This window comes from Callospermophilus lateralis, chromosome 3 (assembly GCF_048772815.1).
Source record: "Callospermophilus lateralis isolate mCalLat2 chromosome 3, mCalLat2.hap1, whole genome shotgun sequence".
Taxonomy (NCBI): domain Eukaryota; kingdom Metazoa; phylum Chordata; class Mammalia; order Rodentia; family Sciuridae; genus Callospermophilus; species Callospermophilus lateralis.
Genome location: NC_135307.1, coordinates 192,090,147 through 192,114,630, shown reverse-complemented (window position 1 = coordinate 192,114,630; position 24,484 = coordinate 192,090,147). Strand labels below are relative to the sequence as shown.

The 24,484-nt window shown below is 39.8% G+C and overlaps 1 protein-coding gene and 1 pseudogene across 7 annotated transcripts in view; both read right to left on the bottom strand.

Moving 5' to 3' along the window:
• The window catches only part of Stau1 (staufen double-stranded RNA binding protein 1), a 55,033-nt gene extending 30,782 nt beyond the window's left edge, over positions 1 to 24,251 (bottom strand). For 3 of the 7 annotated variants that reach the window (XM_076851968.1, XM_076851971.1, XM_076851970.1), the window contains exons 1-3: positions 23,994 to 24,083; positions 14,006 to 14,074; positions 7,800 to 8,088 (exon numbers count right to left, since the gene is read on the bottom strand). In XM_076851968.1, coding sequence (XP_076708083.1) covers positions 7,800 to 8,004 — 205 coding nt within the window. In that variant the 5' untranslated portion in view covers positions 8,005 to 8,088; positions 14,006 to 14,074; positions 23,994 to 24,083. Of the gene's footprint in view, positions 1 to 5,984; positions 6,110 to 7,799; positions 8,089 to 14,005; positions 14,075 to 23,993 lie in introns of all 7 variants that reach the window. The other 4 variants (XM_076851976.1, XM_076851977.1, XM_076851973.1 and 1 more) reach the window with 3 other exon arrangements.
• Positions 11,571 to 11,668, bottom strand: LOC143396019 (U6 spliceosomal RNA; annotated as a pseudogene).
• Positions 24,252 to 24,484: the final 233 nt, after the last annotated feature.

The following is a 24,484-nucleotide window of genomic DNA, read 5'->3' as shown; positions in this document are numbered from 1 at the left end:
GTCTGTGGATGTGCCTCAGGGATATAAGCATCCTAGGCTAAATCCCCATTCAAAAAAAAAAAAAAGAAAGAAAGAAAGAAAACCAGCCTGAAAAGGTCAATGACAGTGCATAAGCACATTTTAAAATAATCCTTCAAAAAATAAAAACAAGGCCAGGCACAGTGGTACATGCCAATAATCCCAGCAACTCAGGAGGCTGAGGCAGAAGGATCAAGAGTTCAAAGCCAGCCTCAGCAAAAGCAAGGTACTGAGCAACTCAGTGAGACCCTGTCTCTAATAAAATACAAAACAGAACTGAGGATGCGACTCAAGGGTCAAGTGCCCTTGACTTCAATCTCTGGTATTTAAAAAAAAAAAAAAATTTCTTTATGGGGCAGGGATTTGTGGCTCAGTAGTAGAGAGTTTGCCTAGTATTCATGAGGCCCTAGGTTAGAATCCCAGCCCCCCCCCCGCCCCCCCGCACAGGAAAACAAAGAAAAAACAGGCTATTTTGACCAAACTCAGTACATTAATCAAATTTCTTTGAGGGGGTGGTGCTGTGGTGGGTACTGGGAATTGAACTCAAGGGCACTCAACCACTGAGTAACATCCCCAGCCCTACTTAGTATTTTATCAGAGACAGGGTCTTAATGAGTTGCTTAGAGCCTCGCTGCTGCAGAGAATAGCTTTAAACTTGCACTCCTCCTGCCAATGCCTCCCAAGCAGTTGGGATTAAAGGCATGAGCCACTGCACCTGGCTTCCAATTTCTAAGAATATCCTTGGCTTCTATACAACCAGAGGGTCACAGTAGTCACCAGCCTTTCGTTCTTGTGTTAGAATTCTACTTTATACAAAATCTATATAGTTGCATCTTAAGTACAGCCTAAATCATTTTAAGAACAGCACAACCCAGAGAATTTACCTGCAGTAGAGAATGAATTCGGAGACTACCATAAAGAAATTAAAGGCAGCCAGGTGCAGTGGTGCACACCTGTAGTCCCAGTGACTTGGGAGGCTGGGGCAAGAGGGTTGAGAGTTCAAAGCCAGTCTCAGCAACTTAGCAAGGCCCTAAGCAACTTAGCGAGACCCTGTTTCTTTCTTTCTTTTTTTGTGGTGCTAGGGATTGAACCCAAGGCCTTGTGCATTCGAGGCAGGCACTCTACCAACTGTTTCGAAAGGGCTAGGATGTGGCTCAGTGGTTAAGCCTCCCTGGGTTCAATCCCTGGTACCAAAAAAAAGGAAAGAAATCAAAGGCAAAAAGAAAGGTCTGACTGAGACTTTCCAGACTAGTCCCTGCCTGCCCCCAGTCTGGGGAGACTTCATTCATGGGAGGGGACTTTGCCAAAACAACCACTTCAACCACAGCCTTTGGGTCAGTAGTTCCCAACTTTCCAGACATAGCTCTTGATTTGTATTGTCCCTGCTTGAGGCCCTTGTTTAAAGAGCTATGACCTACTACTTATATATAAGTAAAAATGTAAGTTATTTTCAGTTCCTTTTGAACCATCAGGAAACATTACTGACATCAGCGCTTCTGATCAACAGATTATATCAGTATTACACACTGACCTCACATGATCCCACCTAAAATCCATGTTCTTAATAATCTGTACAACCTTATCAAAGAAAAAAATGTACATTCCTTATGCTTTTCTGAAATCTTAGAAATGATTTGGGGAAGCCTCCTGCCCATGACCAGCTTAGCAGATCATCAGAAGAGAGACTGTAGACTAAGAAGTGCTGCTTTAGGGGCTGGGGTTGTAGCTCAGTGGCAGAGCACTTGCCTAACATGTGTGAAGCACTAGGTTCAATCCTTAGCACCATATAAAAATAAAACAAATAAAATAAAGACATGTTGTTTACCTACAACTACAAAATAACAAATAAATAAATAATTAAAAGAACTACTACTTTAGGGTCAGGATAAGAATTCCTGGGCTGGGGTTGTGGCTCAGTGTTAGAGCACTTGCCAACCACATTTGAGGCCCTGGGTTCAATTCTCAGCACCACATAAAAATAAATGAACAAAATGAAGCAACAGATGGGTGTATGCCACAGTGTAGGATCTGTGCTTTCAAAACCTATTAGTTAGTTAAGAAACTATCCACATGCATACCAAAAGGTACTTCCAGACACACTTTGGGAAAGGAACCTGTCTTGGCCCACACATAATACCTATTTTCTTCCTTTGCTATAAAAAGGGCAGGCTATGGGTTTAGAAAAAAATATTTCTTTCAAAGTTCTGACAGCAACTCCAGTTCAAGCTTGTCTTTTCTTTTTGTATTGGAGATTGAACCCAGAAGTGTCTAACCACTGAGATATATCCCCAGCTCATTTTATTTTTTATTTTGAAGGGTCTCATTAAGTTGCTTAGGACCTCACTACTGCTGAGGCTAGTCTCAAAACTTTCAAGCCTCCCCTGCCTCAGCCTCCTAAATTGCTGGGATTACAGGTATGCGCACCACGCCCTGCTGTGTTGGGCTTTTTTTTTAATACTATTTTCTTCAGTTTCCCAGTGCTGATCTCCAAACATTAGCGGTACTAAGATACCAACAAATAAAAAGTATAAGGTCTCAATTCAAGAAATCTGATGTCAGCTGTAACATGTCACTTGGACCTTGAACACATTTTATGGTCATGGCTACAAGGCCTGGTCATTGCCTTAGTAATTTATTCTTTTACCCTATTTTCCTTCCTATTGTTTTTATAAGTAGAAAAGGTTTTTCTAGTATCCACTGACTAGAATTGAATAGCACTCCATGAAAATATTATTCTTTAAAAGATGGAGTTAAGCAGAGAGTCCAAAGACTATTTTCTTAAATGTTAATAAACTTTGAACAATTCAGCAAGACCTGTTTCAAAACCTAAAAAAAAAAAAAAAAAAAAAAAAAAAAGGACTGGGGAAGTAGCTCAACAGTAAAGCACCCCTGGGTTCAATCTCCAGTATCATAAACAAACAACTAACTATTTGGGAGACATCCAAATAGTATCTTCCAATTACTTCTCATAGAAGAGATATTGCAAAGTTGATTTAAACATATTAGTATCATACAAATTAAGACAATGTAATGTGTTTGAGGACTCGTCTAAAATGTAAACCCATTAGACAAAAACCTGAAAAAAATCTGGGAATGCCGACAAGGTTCTAAATTGCTGTCCTCTACTCTCCTAAGATTATACTATTCAGACATTGCCTCCACTTTCAGAAGAAAATCAGTCCCATAGCAAGCAAAGACCTGAAAATGTTTCTGAACCCAAATCTAAGGTAAGGCCTTCAAAACAGTTCAATCTGACCTCAATACAGGCCGAGGAAGGCAAGGCTTTCTTCCTTTTAAAGGTGCTCCAAATGCACATCTCCATTCTTAAAATTAGGTTCTATCAATCCCATCACTATTAAACTAATACTCTGTCAAAAAATATCACTGTTGGGGCTGGGATTGTGGCTCAGCGGTAGAGCGCTCGCCTAGCACAGGCGGGACCTGGGTTCGATCCTCAGTACCACATTAAAAAAAAAGGCATTGTGTTGTGTCCATCTACACTTACAAAAAATAATTTTTTTTTTTTAAATATTTATTTTTCAGTTTTCGACAGACACAACATCTTTGTTTGTATGTGGTGCTGAGGATCGATCCCGGGCCGCACGCATGCCAGGCGAGCGCGCTACCGCTTGAGCCACATCCCCAGCCCAAAAATAAATGTTTAAAAAAAAAAAAAAAAAATCACTGCATAGTAATTCCTTAACTGTGGCTTCATTTGAGGCAGCAGGGGGAAAGCCTGCAAAAGCACAGACATGGGGTCCCACTCCCAGGACTGGGACCAAACAGTAGGAGGGACATCTGGGCTGATATATTTTCAGTAGGCTCCCAAGTGATTCTGCCTGATACGCCCCAAAAAGGTTTGAGACACTACAAAATTTGGAACTTAAAAAAATCAACTGCAGCTTTTATTTTTCTGATTTCCTTTATCACCAGATATCACTTTTTCTCATTTATAAATAATTCACAGAGAAAACACCAGTTTGGCTGCGTCTACGACATTTAAACTTGGTGCCTAAGGCAATGGGGCTGACTTCACAGCAGATTTTTCTTGCAGGTCTTAACTTCAAGGTTCCCTCAGTGAATCTTGATTCTACTCATAGGAAAATTTAAAGAATTTTTATTTCCGTTGAAACATTAGGGGTCTCTCCATACTACAGTTCACACGGTTACTCACTGAAGTACCAAACAGCATAACTCAAAACCCCGGCTGGCCTAGAAATCCAATAGCAGACGCCCACAATGCAGTGTCATCCCTGCGTCATTTTGGTGATCATTTCATGAAAAGAAGCTGGGAGGGGAAAAATGCTAAAAAACAAAAGCAGTTGACCTCATGAACAGGGAGCTCTGCCAGTCCCCAGGACCCACCCTCCAGTGTGCTGCCACTCTGTGGCCTTCTATGCAGAAGTCTGGCGGCAAGGTTAGAATCTGGGTTTTGATAGTACATCAGATTTCTAATTTTTTAAACACTCTTAACCATCACCAAGGAGAGAAGAACTTCTTTTCTGAACAACTTGTGAATTAAAAAAAAAAAAAAAAATGCAGTTATAGACAAACATATAATATAGTGAAACTATTTAAGGGGCTAAAGTTCAAGTTAGAAAGTACATGTTCCAAAAAAAATACTAAAAATAGTTAGTAAAGGGAATCCCAAAGTTAAGGTCTGCAAAAGAAAAGGAAAAAAATCCTGTAGAAGAAACACAACAGTTACAGAAAATGACTAACTGTCCTCCAAATACAAAGGAACACTTCAAACATAATTCTATGCTTTAGAATAACATTTTAAAACTAGGTGAGTGTGAAACTTCTGTTTTTCTTAAATACATTACTGCTTAATAACGGTAGCTACTATTTACCAAGCATTTGCTAAGAACCAGGCATTGCACTCCATACTTGTTATTTTCACATGTAATTCTCACAACAGATCTAATTGGTAGATATTATCATCCCCATTTTATAGATGATACTGAGGTTCAAAAAAGTAGCAATGTGTTCAAGGTCACAGAGCTGGTGAGGGTTCAAACCCAGAGCCATCTGACTCCAAAGGCAACTCACCCAGGTATACTGTGGTGCCTATTTACTATGGAGCTTGATGTCACTTTCAATAAAATGAAATCTAACTTCATTCAAGGCCTGAGGTTTGCATGTGAAGAAAAATAAGGCATAATGAAGGAAGTAACTCAACCTTAATATTTTTGCTGCAAGGCCTGGATCAGAAACAGATGGCCCAATTCCTTACCCACACCATATCCTTTTGTACCACTTCCAAAAAAGATAAAGCCGGATATGCCAAAATTAAAGTCTAAAATGAACTTTAGCACAGGCAGCAAATTTTAAGAACCGAAAGCAATAATAGTTAGCAAAACTTAAAGCCATAACCAGTCCTTACTCTCTAAGATTAGGAAAGTGACAAGGATAACTGAAATTAAAGACAATCCAAAACACTGAGACCAATTTCTACCTTTCATCATCAAACCTTTGACCTAGATTGCTAACAAGTGGCACACTGCTTTCCCAGCAACACACACACTCACACACACACACACACACTCACACGAGCACACACGCACTACCTCTCCCTGTCTGTCTACGTGCAAACAAACAGGAAAGGAGCCAGAGGACAGCCACAGACAGGAGGCAACCAAGGGCCTGGATAACTCATGGGAAATCAATCACAGCACCTGGGAATGTCTATTCAGAATCCTAAACAACCACACACTATTTGGAGTTTTAAAAGCCAAATATCCCCAAAAGCAGCACATATTTTCTTTGAGTTAATCCACAAAGATGAAAAAAGAGCCAACTCTTCAAAAATCTACATATTTGCATCTGTTGCCTTAACAGTATGAAAACACATTTTAAATCACAGTGCCACTTTCAAAAGTAGTTAAAAAAAAAAAAAAAAAAAGAAAGAAAAAAGAAAATTTCCTGGTGGGTTACAAATGCATAAGCAGGTGGACAATATTTACCTTACAGTGAGCTGGACCTTGCTCACGCAAAAGCTTACACTCAGGCTGAATCTTGGAGAAACAGGCTAACTCATTCACAAGACACACTGGGGTTTTCTCTTTGGGGTTTGCCACGTCAGAAGGAACTGCAAAATAACGTAAGAGTGCTGAAATCTACTAGGAGTATTCAAGACTGCTATTCCCCCAGGGATATAAAAACAGAGGGAGAACAAACCAAAAGTCTAAGGACGTCAGCAGCAGTGATGCAAATCTGCAAACAATGCTGGGAGCTCAAACACAGAGAAGACACCACTGAGTTTTTTTCTGAACTAGTTAAAGCCATGTAACCAAGGAGCAGATATGTCTTCCAAAGAGAGAGAACAGCAGTCAGAGGAATTACCAAACCTCAGCAAGCAAGCAACATCTGGAATCTGATGGTGCACTGCTATTGCAACCCAAAAGACGGGTAGCAAGGAAGTCTTCTGAGCAGAGACAAATTGGTTACCGTGGCAGCTATCAGATGCAGCCTATCGGTATTTCACCAAATTCAACATGCCAATACCATCTATCAAACAGGTCTGTCATTTTCCACAGACCCAACTTCTCATTCCTGGAGCATCCCTAGTCCTTTCTCCAGAGTCTGCCAACCTCCAATGCTCTATTTCTGACAATTACACATATAAAATAAAATGGCCACAGTGGGTAGGAGTTTTACAAAGTCAATAAAATGTGGGTAAAAGAACACATGAAAAGAAAAAGCAATAAACTCCACAGGACTGAACTAGTCTGTGCCCCTTCCTTTTAAGACATATACACAGCAAATCTGGGGAAACAGAGTCTCTAGGGAATGGTGACAAGTCAAGAATGCCATCTGGGGAGGCAGTCCAAGGAATCCTGGAGGTTCTCTGAAAGATGCCATGCATCTGAGTAGGAGAAGCAAAGCTGGAGGAACAGATTTACAAAATAAAGAAAATGAGAGGATAAAGGAGGAAATTCAAGGAAAACTGCCAGGCAATGAGGCAGGGTTGAGGAGACTTTGCTGCAAGGTGACTCTGGTAAGGAGAGGCCCATACTAATACCTCACTTCTTTAATTGGTCTTGCCACTTTGCAGGGAAAGGGGAGACATAATGTCATTTTTAGGTTTTTTCCCCCCAAGTGTTGAGTCTTTTCTTTAGTTCATTTTCAATCTCCTAATAATCAGATTTAAATGCTTCTAAATATATATACATATATATACACATATTTGTATATATACAATGTATACATTTTTTTTTTAAATCTCTGCTTCTTTATTCCATTTCTAATTGGTCCAACTGTGGTTTCTGAACTACCTCTGGAACCTCCCAAATTTAAAGTCACTTGTTCAAAATAAAAATCAACAAATGCCAACGTAGTCTTTTGCCTTCCAGTGAATCTGGCTGCCCCTTCCTTGGGATAAAATCCTGTAGCCATACAGAAAGGCTTGCACAAACAAGAATCATCAGTTCTGGGAAATAATTTTAAAAGTAAAATTTCCCATAGAACAATAACTGTCCAAAGTGGTACTTACTGTTCAATTCTTTCTTTCAGCTACCACTTTATAACAGACCAGGCTTTACAGTGTAAGCAGCTTCCAATCATCTTTCTCACAAATTACAAATGGTCTGTCAACATGAGGTTCCATCAACCCCACAACCAGTATTCTAGATCTGGATACAGAAGCATGGTTAGTTATCTTCTCTTCTGCTCCTTGAAGGTAAATGTGAGCCCTACCTACACCTGCAACCTACTTGACAGATCAGAAAACAAGCTGAGAAAACATTTGAAACAGAAGACACTTGGATTCATAAGCTTACCTGCAGCTGCACTGGTGGATGTAATAGATGCAGAGGGTAAAGCAGAGTTTTGAATAGGTCTACCTGCATTTTCAGAGGGCAGAGAGCTAGTAGTAGAAGGAATACTCATCAAAGGCTGTGAGAGAAGAGACTGGTTCTTGTTCAGTATTTGGCTCCCTGAGAGAGCAGCGGATGGGTTCTGAACTTGCACTTGGACTTGAGACATGGTCACTTTCAACAAAAGTGAACAACTGCAGGTAAACAGCTTTCAGTGCAGGTTAATTCAGTGCTATGAAGTCTAAAGTTCTACCTAAAAGTTGTAAGGGAAAGAAAATAAAAAGGTAAATTATAGAGGAGATATGTAATTCAGTCAAAATCGGTGTTACCTATTTAATTATGAAAATAGTCCCATTTAGCATGTAGCTATGTCGATTTATTAGAAATGTTTCTCCATGGTATACAGCAAGTTGTCTCGCCTTATGTGTCCTACAGTGTTTTTAGAATGATTTCTAATACCCACATGTCCTGCATGTTCATTTCACAGAGAGGCAGTAGGATAGAGTACTTATTGTTGAATACTGGGAATTGCAAACTATAGCCTACACTCAAAAATACAAATTTAAAAGCATGGAGAGGTTTGTTTTGCTTTGTTTTTATAGTATATGGGTATAGTAAAGGTTTTTGGTCTCAAAATTATGGGAAACTGGAAGCAAGCTGGGTTAGTAACACCATCACCAGATTAATATAAACATTGCTTCCGTCTAAGGTCTGTAGGCTCAGACTGGTACTCTTGGAGCATTTCCTTTATTTGACTAAAAGAAGGAAGGAAGTTCTCACTTTTGCTGTTTCTTTTTTCTTATGATGATAGAAGACATATCTGTTTTCCTAATCTGTTTATATCAGGTGGTCTCATTTTATTATAGACCTTAAACCAGAAAACTGCTGCACCCACAAGGAATGATTAGAATAGCAAAGACCATTCCATAATATTTGAAGAGTTACAGGTGAAAGTGAAGAAGAGGCAGAGGAGAGGGGTGGACTTCAGACTGCTGGTGCTGCTCCTGGGGCCAGGGGTGGCGCACATAGGAGACTGTTCACTTTGTGTTTTTAAGTTAGAAGGGCTGCAAAGGCCTCATTACACGTGCATGTAAATTTCTTCACAAATCAAAAACAGGAACAGTCTCCTTACAGTCACCTCCATCCTTCAAAAAGCTGAAAACTGTTTTAAGCAAGTCACAAATAACCAGTGTAGCAACGAAGACTAGAAATGACAGGTCTCTCAGGAAAACAGCCAACCAAAGCCAAGCCAACACACTAACTAGAAGTTCTATTACAACATAATTGCTTGTTAACTTTTTAAAAAGTTTCAAAATGATTTTTAAAGCCAGACACCTAGAAAAAGATCAATGAGCAGAGCAAATAAGTTACTACAGGAGTCCTGCCAGATATTCTCTTGCCCAGGAACAAAAAAGACTACAAAACCCAAAAGAAACTCAGCTGCAATGTGACTTGGGATGGCAAGGCAAAGCACTACCTCATTTACCAAAATCCCCAGCAGTGCTGCTGTTTCAAAAGTTCCTTACTTTTGGAATCAGAACAAAACAACAGAGGTGGTCCATTGACGATCTAGATAACAGTCTTAATAGACAAGCTGCCAGTGTCAAGAAACAAGTCCAGAATGGTTTTTAAGAAAGCCATGATCTTGTTTCATTTTTTTCCTTCAGCTGCCAAAATAAGAAATACCTCACTTCCCCACTCAATCTCCCTCCCCACTGTCTAGAGAGCACTGTTTAACAACAAGAACAACAAAATCACTTACAGTGTACTCACAACTTCATGGTACTGAGAATAAGTCACAAGGTCAGAAAATAAGCCAAGAATCTACCCCCATCCCAGAAGGAGCAACAACTTTGCCCTGGGTCTAAGACTCTGAATGAACACCTAAAATTAGAAAGGGTGGGGCCCAAAGGGATCCTTTCTGGCTAAAGCTGTCTAAAGCAGGCCCTGTGCCAGCATTTCCAGTTACAGTCATAAATACATGGGGTTTCCAGAAGTTAAGAAACTGCCCCCAAAATGTTCACCTCAAGTCACCTGGAGGAGATGGCTAACAACTGGTTGAAACAAGTAGTTAAAAACTACTAATAAAAAAATGCTTAAATTCTCCAATGAGATGGTACTTAATAAATTTTAAACTTCTAATAAGACCAACACTAAATTTTACCAAGCAGTAGGCTGAGCAGTAGGCTCAATGGAAGAGTGCTTGCCTAGCATGCGTGAGGCCCTGGATTCAATCCCTAACACTGCAAAAACTAGAGTAAAATTCACCAAGCACTACTCATTTGACAATAAAACTTTAGTCAATTGCTCATTTAACACTTAAATGTGACTCATTTAAGCCTGAAAAGAAAATGTAAAGCAGTGGTTCTCAAGGAGACAATCCTGTCCACTCAGGGGAACATCTGCCAATGTCTGAAAATCTTCTTTGGTTGTTACTATCTCTGTGTAAAGGGGCCAGAGACACCAGGATAAACCTTGTAGTTGTGAATGGGGAAAATAATAATAAATAAAGCTTACTTACGGTAATTCAAAGAACAAACAAAGCTTTAGCTATTGCTATTTATAAAGTTCACGGCAGCCTTCGGGGAATCATGGCTATTTGGGGCCACTGCTTCTGCATAACTGTGAACGGGTCCGAACTTTGTCCTGAGGATTACATCCTTAAATGAAAACGTCAATCTCTTCCTTTAAATGTCCATGAGGACTGTTTCCACCAGATAAATTAAAGACTCACTCAAAAGAGATCAAAATGCTTTATTAAAAGTCTTCTTAGAGCCAGGCTCAGCATTGTAATCTCAGCAGCTCAGGAGGCTGAGACAGGAGGATCGCAAATTCAAAACCAGCCTCAGCAATGGTGAGGTGCTAAGCAACTAAGTGAGACCCTGACTCTAATAAAATACAAAATAGGGCTTGGGATGTGGCTCAGTGGTCGAGTGCCCCCAAGTTCAATCCCCAGTACCCAAAATATAAAAATTAAAAAATAAATTACACATGATGTGCTTAGAAGGCACCAGAAGGCTCACTTAGCAGTAAATCCACAATCACTAGAACATATTGAGCACAAAGTCCTAGTGATTTAATACAGAAGTCAGAGCAGATCCATTTAGAAACAGTTTTTATAAAACTATCTGCAATAGTGCTTAGTCTTATTGTCAAGTAACAAACTATAAAATCTTCATAGTATAACTAATTATGCATTTCCATTAACCAGTTTTAACTGAATTAACATGACTTATAATGTTGTTGCTATACTTTTATGTAATCAACACGTCATTCTCCTTTATAATAAGTGATTTAAAAAAAAAATAGAGAAAGAAAAGGAACAAAAAAAGAAGGTATCTCAATTCTGGGCAAACTTCCTTTTAAGATTACCACAAACATTTCACCCGCTGCAAGTCCTTCAGTAAATCTCATGTAACATGAGACACAGATACAAAGGAGCGCTCCAGTTCTTTACCATGATGAAACATCAACAGGCTGGGGTGTAACTCAAAAGTGCTTGCCTGGCATGCACAGTTGACTCTCTGGACTCCAGCCCCAGTATGGGGGAGGATGAGAGCATTAATAATACCAATTGCAATTTTAGAACAAATTCATTCAATATTCAATAAAAAATTATTAACCATCTACTACATGTGAATCCATAAATGGCAAACTGAACATTCCCAAGTGCTGAAAAGAACCTATTTATAACTTTCTTGTAAAACGAAGAAATGCTTTCTCAATATCAACACAAAAAATATGGAATATCTCACAAATCTGTGTGTCATCCTTGTACAGGGCCATGTTAATCTCAGTATCACTCCAATGTTAGTATGTGTCACGGAAGTAAGCACTACTTGTTAAACTTTCTATTAAAGACACAAGAAGAGATCTTTAAAGAACCAAGTATAAATTCATTATTCTTTTTAGTGTTTTTTTGTTGTTGTTTGGGGGGGGAGGGGGTGCTGGGGATTGAACCCAGGGCTTTGTGCATGCAAGGCAAGCACTCTACTGACTGAGCTATATTCCCACGCCTTTAGTTTTTGAGAGGCTCCATCCCCAGAGAAATTTGGTCACTTTTCCTACAATATAAAATCCTTTTCAAAACCCTTGAAATACACCTAAAATGCCTAATCATTCCATACATCCAAGAGTTACTTCCAAGATCATTTTCAGACCCATTTTTCTAACCACAATGTGACTATGTAGGTTTTCTGTAAGTAAGCTCACTCCCCTCCACTGCTTCCCTCTATCCCACCCACCTCCCCAAGAAATATTCTTTCGCTCCAAACATTATCCAAACATCTACAGTGAGTACAGCCACAAGTATAAATACATGGCAGCCACTATCATCCTATATAATCATTTTCAAAATGACAGCTTTAAGGTCAATATCAAGCACATGAAATTACAAAATAATAAAAAGTTATTTAAAAGAAATATGACCAAACTATTAAAAAAAAAAAAAAGGGACCACTATATACTTGATGCTCAAGAGAAAGATACAGGAGAATTATTCCTGAGGAGTGACTCTCACTTGGAAGACAATAAAATTAACTGAAAATAATGACTTGGAAACAACCCAGACTGTTTAAGATGTCTGTCTTCAGTATAAGTGACTGAATGTGGCCCCTGTCTCACACTTGGCCCAATGCCAAGTAGGCAAAGGAAGATTTTCTTTCCATACAAATGTGACTGTTGGGTGGTCTGTTTAAAGAAACACTAAAAGAGAATGCATTATTAATTGTTCACCCTAGAAAAACCATAACACCATACTCAAGTTAAAAAAATTTACCTCTACAGTCTAACAAGCCATAAACCTTATTTTTCATTTCTAGCCCTAAAACCTTATCGAGCTCCCCTCACCCTCTTCCCAATAAGTCATTCTTAAAAATAACTAAATTCAAACACATTAATTTTGTAGATACAATCTTTTTAAAACTTTTTAAATTTTTTTTAACTTTATTGTTTTATGTGGTGCTGAGTATTAAACCAGTGCCTCACATGTGCTAGGCAAGCACTTTACCACTGAGCCACAACCCCAGCCCTGTAAATACAGTTTTTAATTCTAAAATTATGAAAAACACAGGAAAATGTTTTCAACCAGCCAAAATGAATACCTATCCCTTCAGAAAAGAAACATTTTATCTGTAACCATGTGCCATTTAACCTAGAAACATGAGTGTATTGACCAACATCTTCATACAAAACTCAGTTTCTCAGAAACCAGACTTGCTGCTGAACAGTAACCAACAATATTAAAGCATTACAAACCTGTAGTTGTGGCTCTCAGTGCACACCCAACTCAGATGGTAATTTTATGTCCAGCTCTTGGCGATCCACTTCCCTATGCCTCAGTTTCCCAGACAGCTTTGTAATAGGATATTTGACAAAGCCTCACTTAAAGCAATCAGAGAGCTAACATACTGAAGGAATCCTGAGACCTGGTAATACAATTTTTTGTATAGCATTATACAAATCCAGTGTGATGAGCGTAAATTCAGTCACTGAACTTTGTACAGTTTCTCTAATTTCCTTGTATTTAGTTCCCTCATTCCCCCAAGTAGGTTAACTTGTCTATGAATACTATCTCAAGACAGTTTGGTGATGTGCTTTCAGTTCTTAGAGGCAAAGTGCTAACACACACAAGCAGTGTTAACACATGCAGTGTGTTCTGCAGTACCCTGACTAGAGACTGCAAAATCCTGAACACTCTTTCAATAAAACTCTTTTTTTGTCTGGATGATCACAAGCTACCAGTGGTAAATGGAGCTTGATTTATAACCCTATCTCACAACAGAAAACAATGTTGAATTAGTTCCACAAGTTTGAAAACCAAGTTTAACCTAAACAACCTGAGAAATCAAAGGCTTTTTAAAAGAAAGCAAACCACAAAAGCTTCTATGGTCAAGATGCTGACTGAAGGAGTTATGTTTAATGACAACTTCAGTGGTCCCTTCTCAGTCTGGTAGGTAAGTTTAAAATATATGGCAATGCTGGCTGGAGGGTTTTACATTCTTGCCAACAATTTTTCCTGCTTTACTTTCTAATTAAATCAAAAAATTAAAATTAATATTATAGTCAGAAATTTCTAAAAAATCATTTTCCACACAGGCTAATGAAGATCTTATTCCAAAGTATCACCAACAAAAGACAAGCCTGAAATTATAAAGTCAAATTATGTGTACCTTAAAGAGGGCGTTCCAGGAACAATGTTGTTTTGCTCAGTTCTGAGAGGTTATGTGGTTAGGAAACTCCTGGAAAATAAGAAACAATAATTTACCAGGGGACATCTTTTTTTCTGAAAGTGAAGACACATATTGCTTGAGTTTGGGGAAAACCTAAAATTTACAAGCAAGAAAATTTCTGAAAGCATGATGTCATGGTCTGCAGCACATGGCAGACTCTACAAAAGACACAATGCCTGAGAAGAGGGTGAAGAGCATCTCTCGAACAGGGGAGACAGAACTCTCCCTTTTCAGTCTCAATTACTTCCTGATGAGAGTGCCCTGGCTACCTCATTGTTTGATTTTTGTTTTTTTTTTTTTAAAGAAATTGGATATCATATGCAATCCAATCACACAAGCCTGATTTTCAAACTTGTGAGGGCCCCCCAATAACTATCAGCTAAATATTTAATCGTGTCCTTGCCATATGTTTGATAATACAAATGCATTCATGTGGAAAAATTACCAAAAGGCATTGTGCACATAAGAATATTACATTAATATGCAAAACACAAGAAAAGCATTATCTTTAGTAAGTACAAATCACAATCAATTTTTTAGAACTGGATATGAAATGACAAAATTTAATTTTCAAACTCTCAGGTCTGATTTATCTAAAGGTTCCCCCTCCCCTTTAAATGGCAATAGTCCATAACTAATAGAATTCCGGACATGAGCTGCTTTGTGCATTTTTATCACAGAAAGCGTTTTTGCTCATTTTGGTTTCTCACTGTCACTCTGGCTTAACAGACAATAAAAAGTTGCTGCTCACTGTCTAAATTATTTCAGAAATAAAATCATGAGCTCTCATCTGTTCTCCAGTATCTTAATAGCTTAGATTCTTTTTATTGTAAACAGTATACAGGATGAGCGTCCCTAATCAAAATATCTAAAATGTCCTCAAAGTTTCAGATTTCAGAGCATTTCAGATTAGAAAGCTCAATCTGTAAGTCTATGAATAAGTTCCTAAAATCTGAAAAATTCTGAAATCTGAAAACATTTCTTCTCCCAAGCATATCAGACAAGGTATATCCAACCTGTACTAACAAATTTTCCAATCTAGACCTCACAGTTGTTCCATAACCTTTCTTATCCAAAACTGACATGAAGACAACCAAAAAGAGTCTTGGAGCCCAAACAAATACCTAAGACCACAAAACACAGTGAACGCAGGCCTTGCTCCACTAGGCCCAAAAATTATTTTAAGTTTGCATATCTAATTTTTTAGCCAAAAGCAGAAAAAAAAAATTAGAATAGAAAATGTAGTTGCTGCCAGGTGCAGTGGCACATGCCTTTAATCTCAGGGGCTCAGGAGGCTGAGGCAGGAGAATCACAATATCAAAGCCAGCCTCAGCAACTCAGCAAAGCCCCATGCAACTTAGTGAGACCCTGTCTCAAAATAAGATATAAAAAGGATTGGGGGCGGGGGTGGGGGCTCAGTGGTAGAGTGCTTGCCTAGCATGTTCAAGGCCCTGGGTTCAATCCTCATCACCACACTAAAAAATGAAGGTACTGCGTCCAACTATAACTAAAAAAAATCAATATTAAAAAAAATGGGGGATGTGGCTTGGTGGTTAAGGGGTTCAATCTCTGGTACCAAAAAGAATATGTAGCTGCTAGAGTCATACACAACATAATGACAGGGAGAAGAAACAACTGTCATCAATAACAGCAGAAGAGGATAAATACAGAAAGTCTACAACCATTTGAATCTCAAACATCTTTCCCCATAGCAGGGACTGATATATTACATTTGTGCTTCCGTGAGCAAACCCATTTTTAGAAATCTCCCAATCAATTTCAAAAGAAAATACAAACCACCATGATTATTAATAAAATACCTATGTAGCACTTACTTGAAGCAATGGCAGAGGTAAGAAAGACTACAGGGAAAGTCCAGTTCCCTTAGTTCCCATTCAAGAAGGCATACGAGAATGCAAGAGAGTGAATTAATTCACTGCTTTATTCACATCAACACCTGCTGTTTGCAGGCTCTACTCTAGGCTCTGGACAAAGACATGTGCACAAATAAGACACAGTCCCTGTCCTCGTGGAATCTGTATAAATAAAACCTTGAACCCAATACAAATTTTTAAAATAAGTAATCCCAGTAGCATTCTAATTAGTAACAAATACTTTATAATACATATCACCTCATAACTGAAAAAGACACCTAACACCATAAAAGCTCCCTGGCTGTGAACAGTAAGTTTAGAAGAAGAGAGAGCTGGCTGGCACGCACTTCGGGGCATGATGGAAGATGCCTGACAGGGATCTGAGTTGGCTTCCAACTCCACCACTCAGCTGAACATATCTCAGCAAGTTACATGTAGGCTCAACTTTTTAATATATAAAATGGAGCCAGCACCATCAATTTCATAAGATTACTAAAGTAGTAATCACATGATTCCTGAGTGGATTAACTGGTAATGTAGGTGAGATGCAACTATGACATACCACACTAAAGTCAGCTGTTACACATTACTTTATTAAGTTACACCATAACTGATATAAAATGTTACTAGTAAAGCACATTAAAGTACTCTATTAAGAAAAAATGTAGCAAATTTTAGAAAGGATCTCATACAAAAATATTATTTTACTTTACTATTTTTTATGGTTAGCGCTTAAATAAATTCTCAACAGAGAAATCACTAATCTCGCAGTAGTCACAGCTAAATATTACAGACTATACAGGTTTACCCTACTACAAACCAAAAGGACACTTTATTTACCTATCTCTATTTGATTGTCATCTAGGTAAAGGGTCAGAGAGCCTCAATGAGCAGGTTGGATAAATTGCACAACAAAGAATGTAAGCTTCCAAGCATAATCAAACTTATCATTGCATATAAATTATCCTCTTTGGGACAGCGGACTGCCTAGCATTCTGCATAAGATCACAATGGCATCAATAGACAATGGTCCTGTTTATATCAGGGTGGAATCTTCAAAAGTAGAAAACTCATGCCTTAATTAATTTTAATCTATAGAAAGCAGGACTTTGGAAAAAGGAAAGATGTGAGAGAATGACACAAGACCCAGTGAGGTCTTAAACTCATCCCTGAGTGAAGTCAATATTCTAACAACCTAAGCAGTATTATTTGTTTGCTTCATGACCAGGAAAGACACATTTCCAACACCTTTTTATAATTGAGACACATTTAGCTTCAATTGTGGTTAAACATAGAAGGGAATCTCATACACCATCTCCTAAAAGCACAAACCCAAAGGTAGATTTAATTTCATTGACCCAGACTTTCAAGAGTAGCCCTGAGGGACAACTGCCTGGTGAAGAACCAGAGGGACTGCTGGTTCAGGAGACCATCGCTTCAAAGAAAGTAAAAGAGAGACTGTTTAGGAAGCAATTCAATACTAAACAGGACGTTGCCTTAAGCACCATTAGCTGGGAGTTAGATCTTAGAAACAGCTGGGAAGTAAAGAGGGCAGCAAACACCTATCCTACAAAGTTAACTGGAAACTTAGTTAACTCTTTTCCAATAAAGCAAAGTATGATAATTCAAAAGAAACTCATTTCCTTAGCAGCAACCTTGACTATAGTCAATAATAATTTTCAACTAAGTTCAATGATGAGTTATAATAATTCAGGAGAGAGCATCCTTCAACCAAAGTTATTAAAATATCCTCCCTCCACACACAAACCTGTGAATCAGCTTTAAAGTTTTATCTTAAAATTTTCACACAACAAACAAAAGGGCCGATTTAAAATATTGAGTATTACCTAAGCAGACCTTCTTTCAAATGGACCTAAGGTTCCAATGAACAAAGTTCATCCTGGGAGGAAAAAAACTTTATCCCCAGGGCAGTCAGGGTTGCACTGGTGACAAGCAGAATCCATTATCCTAGACAAAAGGAGCCAAGCAAGATCAGAGAGGTAGCACAATTAGAGAGGTCGTCGCACGGCTACACAGAAAGGGCACTGGCTTTGAAGCTCGACCAACCTGTGCTCTGGCACTAACACCTGGTGGCGTAGGACCCTGCCCAGTGACTTGGCCACTCAAGGGCCTCAGTATCCTTACTCTGCTTGCAGAGTATTAGAAATACAACATAAGGGGTCTACTTCAATCCTTAGTACAAAAGAAGGCTTGATGAAATGCAGCTTTTATATTGGATAAATTCAACTTGATCTTTTAGATTCCTTTTCTGCATGGAATAACCCTCACCCTGTAATTCTAACTCTAACCTGGCACATGGTGAGAGCTCAATAAACAGTAGCAAATATTACCCATCAAATTCACAAATACTGTTCTCAATCACATAAACATCTGTAATATAAATTATAGCTACATACTACTTGTAAAAAAAAAATTTATTGGAACAGAGAACATGCTGACTAAAATCAACCCACTCAATGGGTGACCAATCCCACAGCTCATCAAATACAGAGACAACCTAGTGAGGGCTTAGTCCTTCACAGTCACTTTCATTTAGAGGCAAGACCCCAGGGGCCTTAAATAGATTTCATAGCCTTTATAGTCTGGCCTACGTGACCAAAAAAAAACTTCTATTGTCATATAACAAAATGGCCAGTTTTGCTTCCATTACTGTTATAATCCCACAGTTATTCATACTTCTTTCCCAAATTAGATCTTCGATTAAACAGAAGCCAGGTGGGTTACAGATTTAATATTTAGAAGTCTAATTTAATATTTAGAAGTCTAATTTGCTTTTAATCAAAAGCAAATACTTTCTTGGGTAGATTTTTCCACTTTTGTTTTCAGTTAATACACTTTGAGGGAGTCCCTTAACTATTGCACTTAACAAAAAAGTTGAATTTTACATTTAATCCCAGAAAATAGGTTATCGACAAAGATTTGGTTTCTACCTCCGATAACCTGGTGACATTACTTTTACATTAATCTGATTCACTACTAAGGGAATGTAAATATTCAAAAAATGTTATTTCCTATTTAGCTCTTTTTAAAAAATAGTTTTCTTTACAGTAAATTTTTAATTCAGAGCATTAAGTTGTTGACAAAAAAGATAACCAAGCCATCCACCCAGTGGCATTTGATAAGATCAACAGAGCTATATATTTGTAATCCTATTATCTCTTTAGTAGGTGAGAACAAAGGATTTGGTCAACAAGACTTAAGCTTTGTAATACATGATTTATAGATGAGTATCTTACTACAAAAGTTCAATAATAGGGGCTGGGGATGTGGCTAAAGCGGTGGCGCACTGGCCTGGCATGCGTGCGGCCCGGGTTCCATCCTCAGCACCACATACAAAACAAAGATGTTGTGTCCGCCAATAACTAAAAAATAAATATTAAAATTCTCTCACTCTCTCCCTCTCTCTTTAAAAAAAAAAAAAAGTTCAATAATAATTTGCTTTAAAAGCAGAAAGTTCTAGAGTTAAAGCAAAACTGGAAATAAAAATCAACAAATCTCTTGGCTTTTACAGTAACTTATAGAGCTATCTTAATTTAAAACTAAGTTGAATAGCTAGATAAGTAGCTCAGTGGTAGCACCACAAAAAAATAAGACGACATCAGGGTTGGGGATATAGCTCAGCTTGTAGAGCGCTTGCCTTGCATGGTTCAATCCCTAGCACCACAAAAATAAATAAGAATAAATATAAAATGACCACAAAAACTGAAATAAATATTCATGCTGAAGTATTTCATGTGCTGTCACAATTTACTTTGAAATGTATCAAAAAAAAAAAAAAAAAAAACCGGCAAGGCCCTGGGTTCCATCCTCAACATCGCATAAACTTTCGTATATGTTTGAAATTTTTCGTAATAAAATCTTGGGGGGGGGGGGGTGGATACAGCAACAAACATGTCTTCTTATGACCCAATCTCTAACTTATATTTTCTGAAATATATAAATGCTAGTTTTGATTCTGATAAAGTTTTTATTAAAAAAAAAGTTCACATAGGAAACGATTTCAGAAGTATTCCAACCACAAAGATCTCTACCAGAAATCAATTTAAACAACTTATTTTAGATCAAGTGTCAAACAAATCTGTAATAAAATTTCTGTAAACATTTTTAAAGTCTCTAAAACTCCAATCTAAAACAAAAGAAAGCAAATCCAAAAGCTCTCATCTGAGAAGGAAGAATTTATATATCCTCAAATTGAGCAATTTTGTTTCCCCAAGTATCACAACAAATAAGAACATCTAGTTTGGAGGCTCATAAAAATAAACCCTCTGGGACTAGAACATCCCTCAAGATACATTTTTCATGTGACTTTGGTCTTCCAACTGGTGAATTTCACTCTTATCCTCCCAGTAAAGGGCCTCAAAGAAAGCTGCCTTCAAACTGGATTCCTGTTGTGCCACCTGTGTTAAAAATCCACCTGTAGGGACTGGGGTTGTGGCTCAGTGACCAGAGTGCTTGCCTAGCATGTGTGAGGCACTGGGTTTGATTCTCAGCACCACATATAAATAAATAAAATAAAGGTTAAAAAAAAAAATACACACTGTCTTATTGGGGACAACTCCGGATAAAGAAGCAGTTTTGTGATTAAACCCGGAATAACTGATGGTTCCTTCAAAAATGAGGGAAAACGTTCCATGAGTCATGTTCACGTCTAAACTTAAAATAATTTGTATATAAATGGGCTTTCTGGCTGAATCTTAAAAAGAGAGCAATTTATTCTGAAGACACTATATTTATAGTAACAATTCTAAACACTTAAAAATTTTACTTCAAGTCTTAGCTTAAACAAGTTTTTAAAATGTTTATGTCCTTTCTGGATATTAAATTTGGGCTTTTTTTCCTAAATTAATTTTAAGAGTCATATTCCTCCCCACCTCCCAGGTTGTAATAACTAAAACATAATGTATAACATTTCCACTGTAATTGATCAAGCTCAAAAGTAAATCTACAGAGCTGAAATAACAATGTTACAGGTTTAAATGCTAGAAACTTTTAATGACTAGAAATTTAAAAATTAAGTAACAATGGCAAACATTTATAGTATTCCTGTTAATTACCATTCTAAAAGGTATTTCTTCTCAGACAAGAAAGAAAATATGAACACCTATGTTTGTGATTTCATACTATTGACAAAAATTAACATTTATACTTAGTAAATTTGTTGTTTGTAAATTATACAGATGGGGAATCTTTGGGAAAAGTTCTACAACAAAAAAAAATTTTAAATCAACTATTCTTTGCTAAACACTTAATCTAAGGTAAAAGCAATATATTTACACAACTACTACAAAGAAACTGCAAGTTTTCATTATGAATTATTAATTGTAGTTTAACTATGACAAAACTACTTTTTAAAGTGGCTTAACACATAGGTCTCCACCAAAACAAAATTAGGGGAATCTATTTCTGATTGCTTTTCAACTGGTCATACATAGCTCAAGAAGTGCTGTTTTTGTGCACAAATAAGCAAGATCAAATTCTGGATGACTGAAGAGAGGAAAGCACTGAATCAAGAGCCAATTCAACTACATAACGCCCCCCCCCCCAAAGTAATTACATATAAACTGAGATGAGAATTCCAGCAAAATAAATAAATAAACACCACCAGAATACTAATTTTTGTAAAAGGTTAACAGCCTGGAGCAATTTGGTAAAAGTCAAAATCCTTAATATTGTAACATGGTATTTAGGATGTTTCAAAATAATCCAGTTTAGGGGAAGGAGCACAACAGGAAATAAGACTCATTAGCTATGAGTTAATAATTGTCAAGTTGAGTGACCAATACATAAGGTCCTCCATACTATTTGACTTTTGTATATTTTCCATAATAAAAAAGTTTTGAAAAAACTTTTATGTTATATAGTGTATCAACACCAGTTCCCTGGCACCACTATAATTCGTAAATATGGTAGGCTTCCCATTGTCTGTTTAAGTGTTTAAGTTTTTCAAGCAAAGGAGAAGCATCACATGGATGTACTCTCAGCCAGTCACAGGCTAAGGCAAGACCATGGCAAGCTCAAAGCCAGTTTGGTCAATTTAGCAGGACTCTGTCTCAGAATAAAATGGGGGGGAAAAAAAGGTTATGGATATTAGTTCTGCACCAGTGGGTATAATCCCCAGTAATAAGATGGGGGCCGGGGGAGTCATTTATTTATTTTTTTTAAACACTTTTTTTTTTTTTTTTTTTTTTTTTAAGAAAGAGAGAGAGAGAGAGAGAATTTTTCTTAATATTTGTTTTTTAGTTCTTGGCGGACACAACATCTTTGTTTGTATGTGGTGCTGAGGATCGAACCCGGCGACCACTTGAGCCACATCCCCAGCCTAGGGGGAGTCATTTAAACAAAGATTTTAGACTAGAAAAATGATTTTAAACTAGAAACTATTTCCTGACTCTATCAGAAAATTCTAGGAAAGTGTCAAAAAAAGGATTATAGATAAGTGGTAGAGCACTTGCCTAGCATGTGAGAGGCACTGCAAATAAATAAATAAAAATAAAGGTCCATCAATAACTTAAAAAGAAAAAAAAAAAAAAAGAGGACACAGCATCATTGAGAGATGGCTGTAAAAACCAATCTGAGTTCACTAAGGAAATTTACTGCCTAAAAGGATCCTAAGGTATAGGAGAATCACTCGACAGTGCACACAGTTACATTCTGGTAAACCTTAACACCTATCAGTTGCGTTTCCTCAAAGATGGGTATACCTATGCAACTCTGTGCATATCCCACCTGTCACTGTGATGACCAAACTCCTCTCCCTGCACTCCAGCTGAATTTTTAGTTTTTACTTCAACAAGCAGCAATGTCATCTACATTTGGTAAACACACGATTCTTCAAAGATCAAAATCAAACAAAACTTCGTCTAAGTCTTTTTCCTCCATCCTATCAACAATTAAAGCTATGAGCAGAAGGGAAGAGTGGCCTTAGGAAGGTCCCCAACAACAGGGGCAGAGCAAACTGAAACGCGCATCTCGGCCGGAACAGAAGAAAACTTCCACACAAGCAATACTGCAACAGGCAGAAGGGGCCAGGGCTTCAAAGGGAAGTCTGCATGCAGGAACGGAGCAGGAATCAAAGCGAAGTCGTGGCTGATAAAGTGAGAAGTCAGGTAGTGCGTGAAAGGACATTTTTCTAACATGGTACACTCCCCTCCAGAGCCTGACACGCAGCGAGTGCTTCAGAAAGGTCTGCTGAACTCAAGGGAAGCTTCTGCCAGCAACTTCCCCAGAAATGGAATGACAACGAGAAGCTGGCTGATGGCAGAAACGGGGACAGGTCGCTCACACGGCGGGAGCCGAATACCTGCAGCTGGTCAAACAGAGACGATGTATTTCGAAATAGCAGCGTCTACCTTTTACCGCCCGCCTGCTACGGAGCGTCCCGGTGGAGCCGGAGCCCTTTCGGCTGCGAGCACAACACAAAGCCGGCGCGGGCGGTGGGCGGCGGGCGAGAGCGTTCCCCCAGGAGCCCACCGCGCAGGTAGGTCCGCTGCCGTCCGCGCGGCCCCCGCCGCACACCTTCGTATCGCTCGCAAACCCCACGGGCGGTTTGCCGGGAAGCGCAGGGGTCTGGCGCTCCGATAAGCGCTCCACACGCCCCACGTCGCTGGACCCAACAGCCTGAAGAGGCAGCCGCGGCGCGAGCCCTCTTCCGACGCGGCACAAAGAGTTCTCGGTGGCCGCATCTGCACCCCGCTGGACACCTGGAGCGCGCACCCACCGCGCCGCCGGCCCGGGCCAGGAGGTCTGCGCGGCGGGGACCCCGCCCGGAGCAACTTCGCCGCGGCGCGCGGGCCGAAGGGGCCGAGGCGGCCGCGGCACCTGTTTCTGGTCCGAGCCGGAGAGGAGGAAAGAGGGCGCCGGGCAGGGGGCGCAGCAGGACCCGCCTCCTCCGGGAAGGCCCCGCGGGCGGGGACGCGCCTGGGGAGCCGGGCGCGCGCCCGCCGAGGCCTAGCCCACCCGCCGCCCACCGCCCCGCGGCCGCGGCACCCGCGCGGGCCCCACCAGGCCCGGCCGGGCCCGGCCCGCCGCCTCACCTGGCTGCTGCCCCGAGCTCGTCCCCCGGCCGGCGGTCCTGGGCGGCGGCGGCGAGGAGGGGAAGGAGGAAGGAAGAGGGAGAGGAGGAAGGGACGGAGGGAGGGAAGAGGCGGAGTGGCCGCGGAGGAGGCGGGCGCCGCCGGGCCGGGGGTCAAAGGAAGGGGGAGCCGAGAGAGACGCAGCGGCCGCCGGCGCAAACGCTGAAGAGTCGCTCGGGCGCCCGCAGCCCGGCAGGAAGTGACGGGGGAGGGGCCGGCGCACGCCCCCGGCCCCCGCCCGCCTCCATGCCCGGCCCCACCCCCCACCCTTGGCGGAGACCACAAGTCCCGGCGGGCACTGCGCGGAGCCTGCGTTCGCAAGGCACGCTGGGAGCCGCGGAGGGGCGGGCCGCGAAGCCTGCTGGGAGTTGTAGTCCCGCTAGGAGTCGCGCGCTGCTTGTGGGACCCAAAGCGCGGGCCTCCCCGCCCTCCTTGACGCTTCCTGCTTCCTT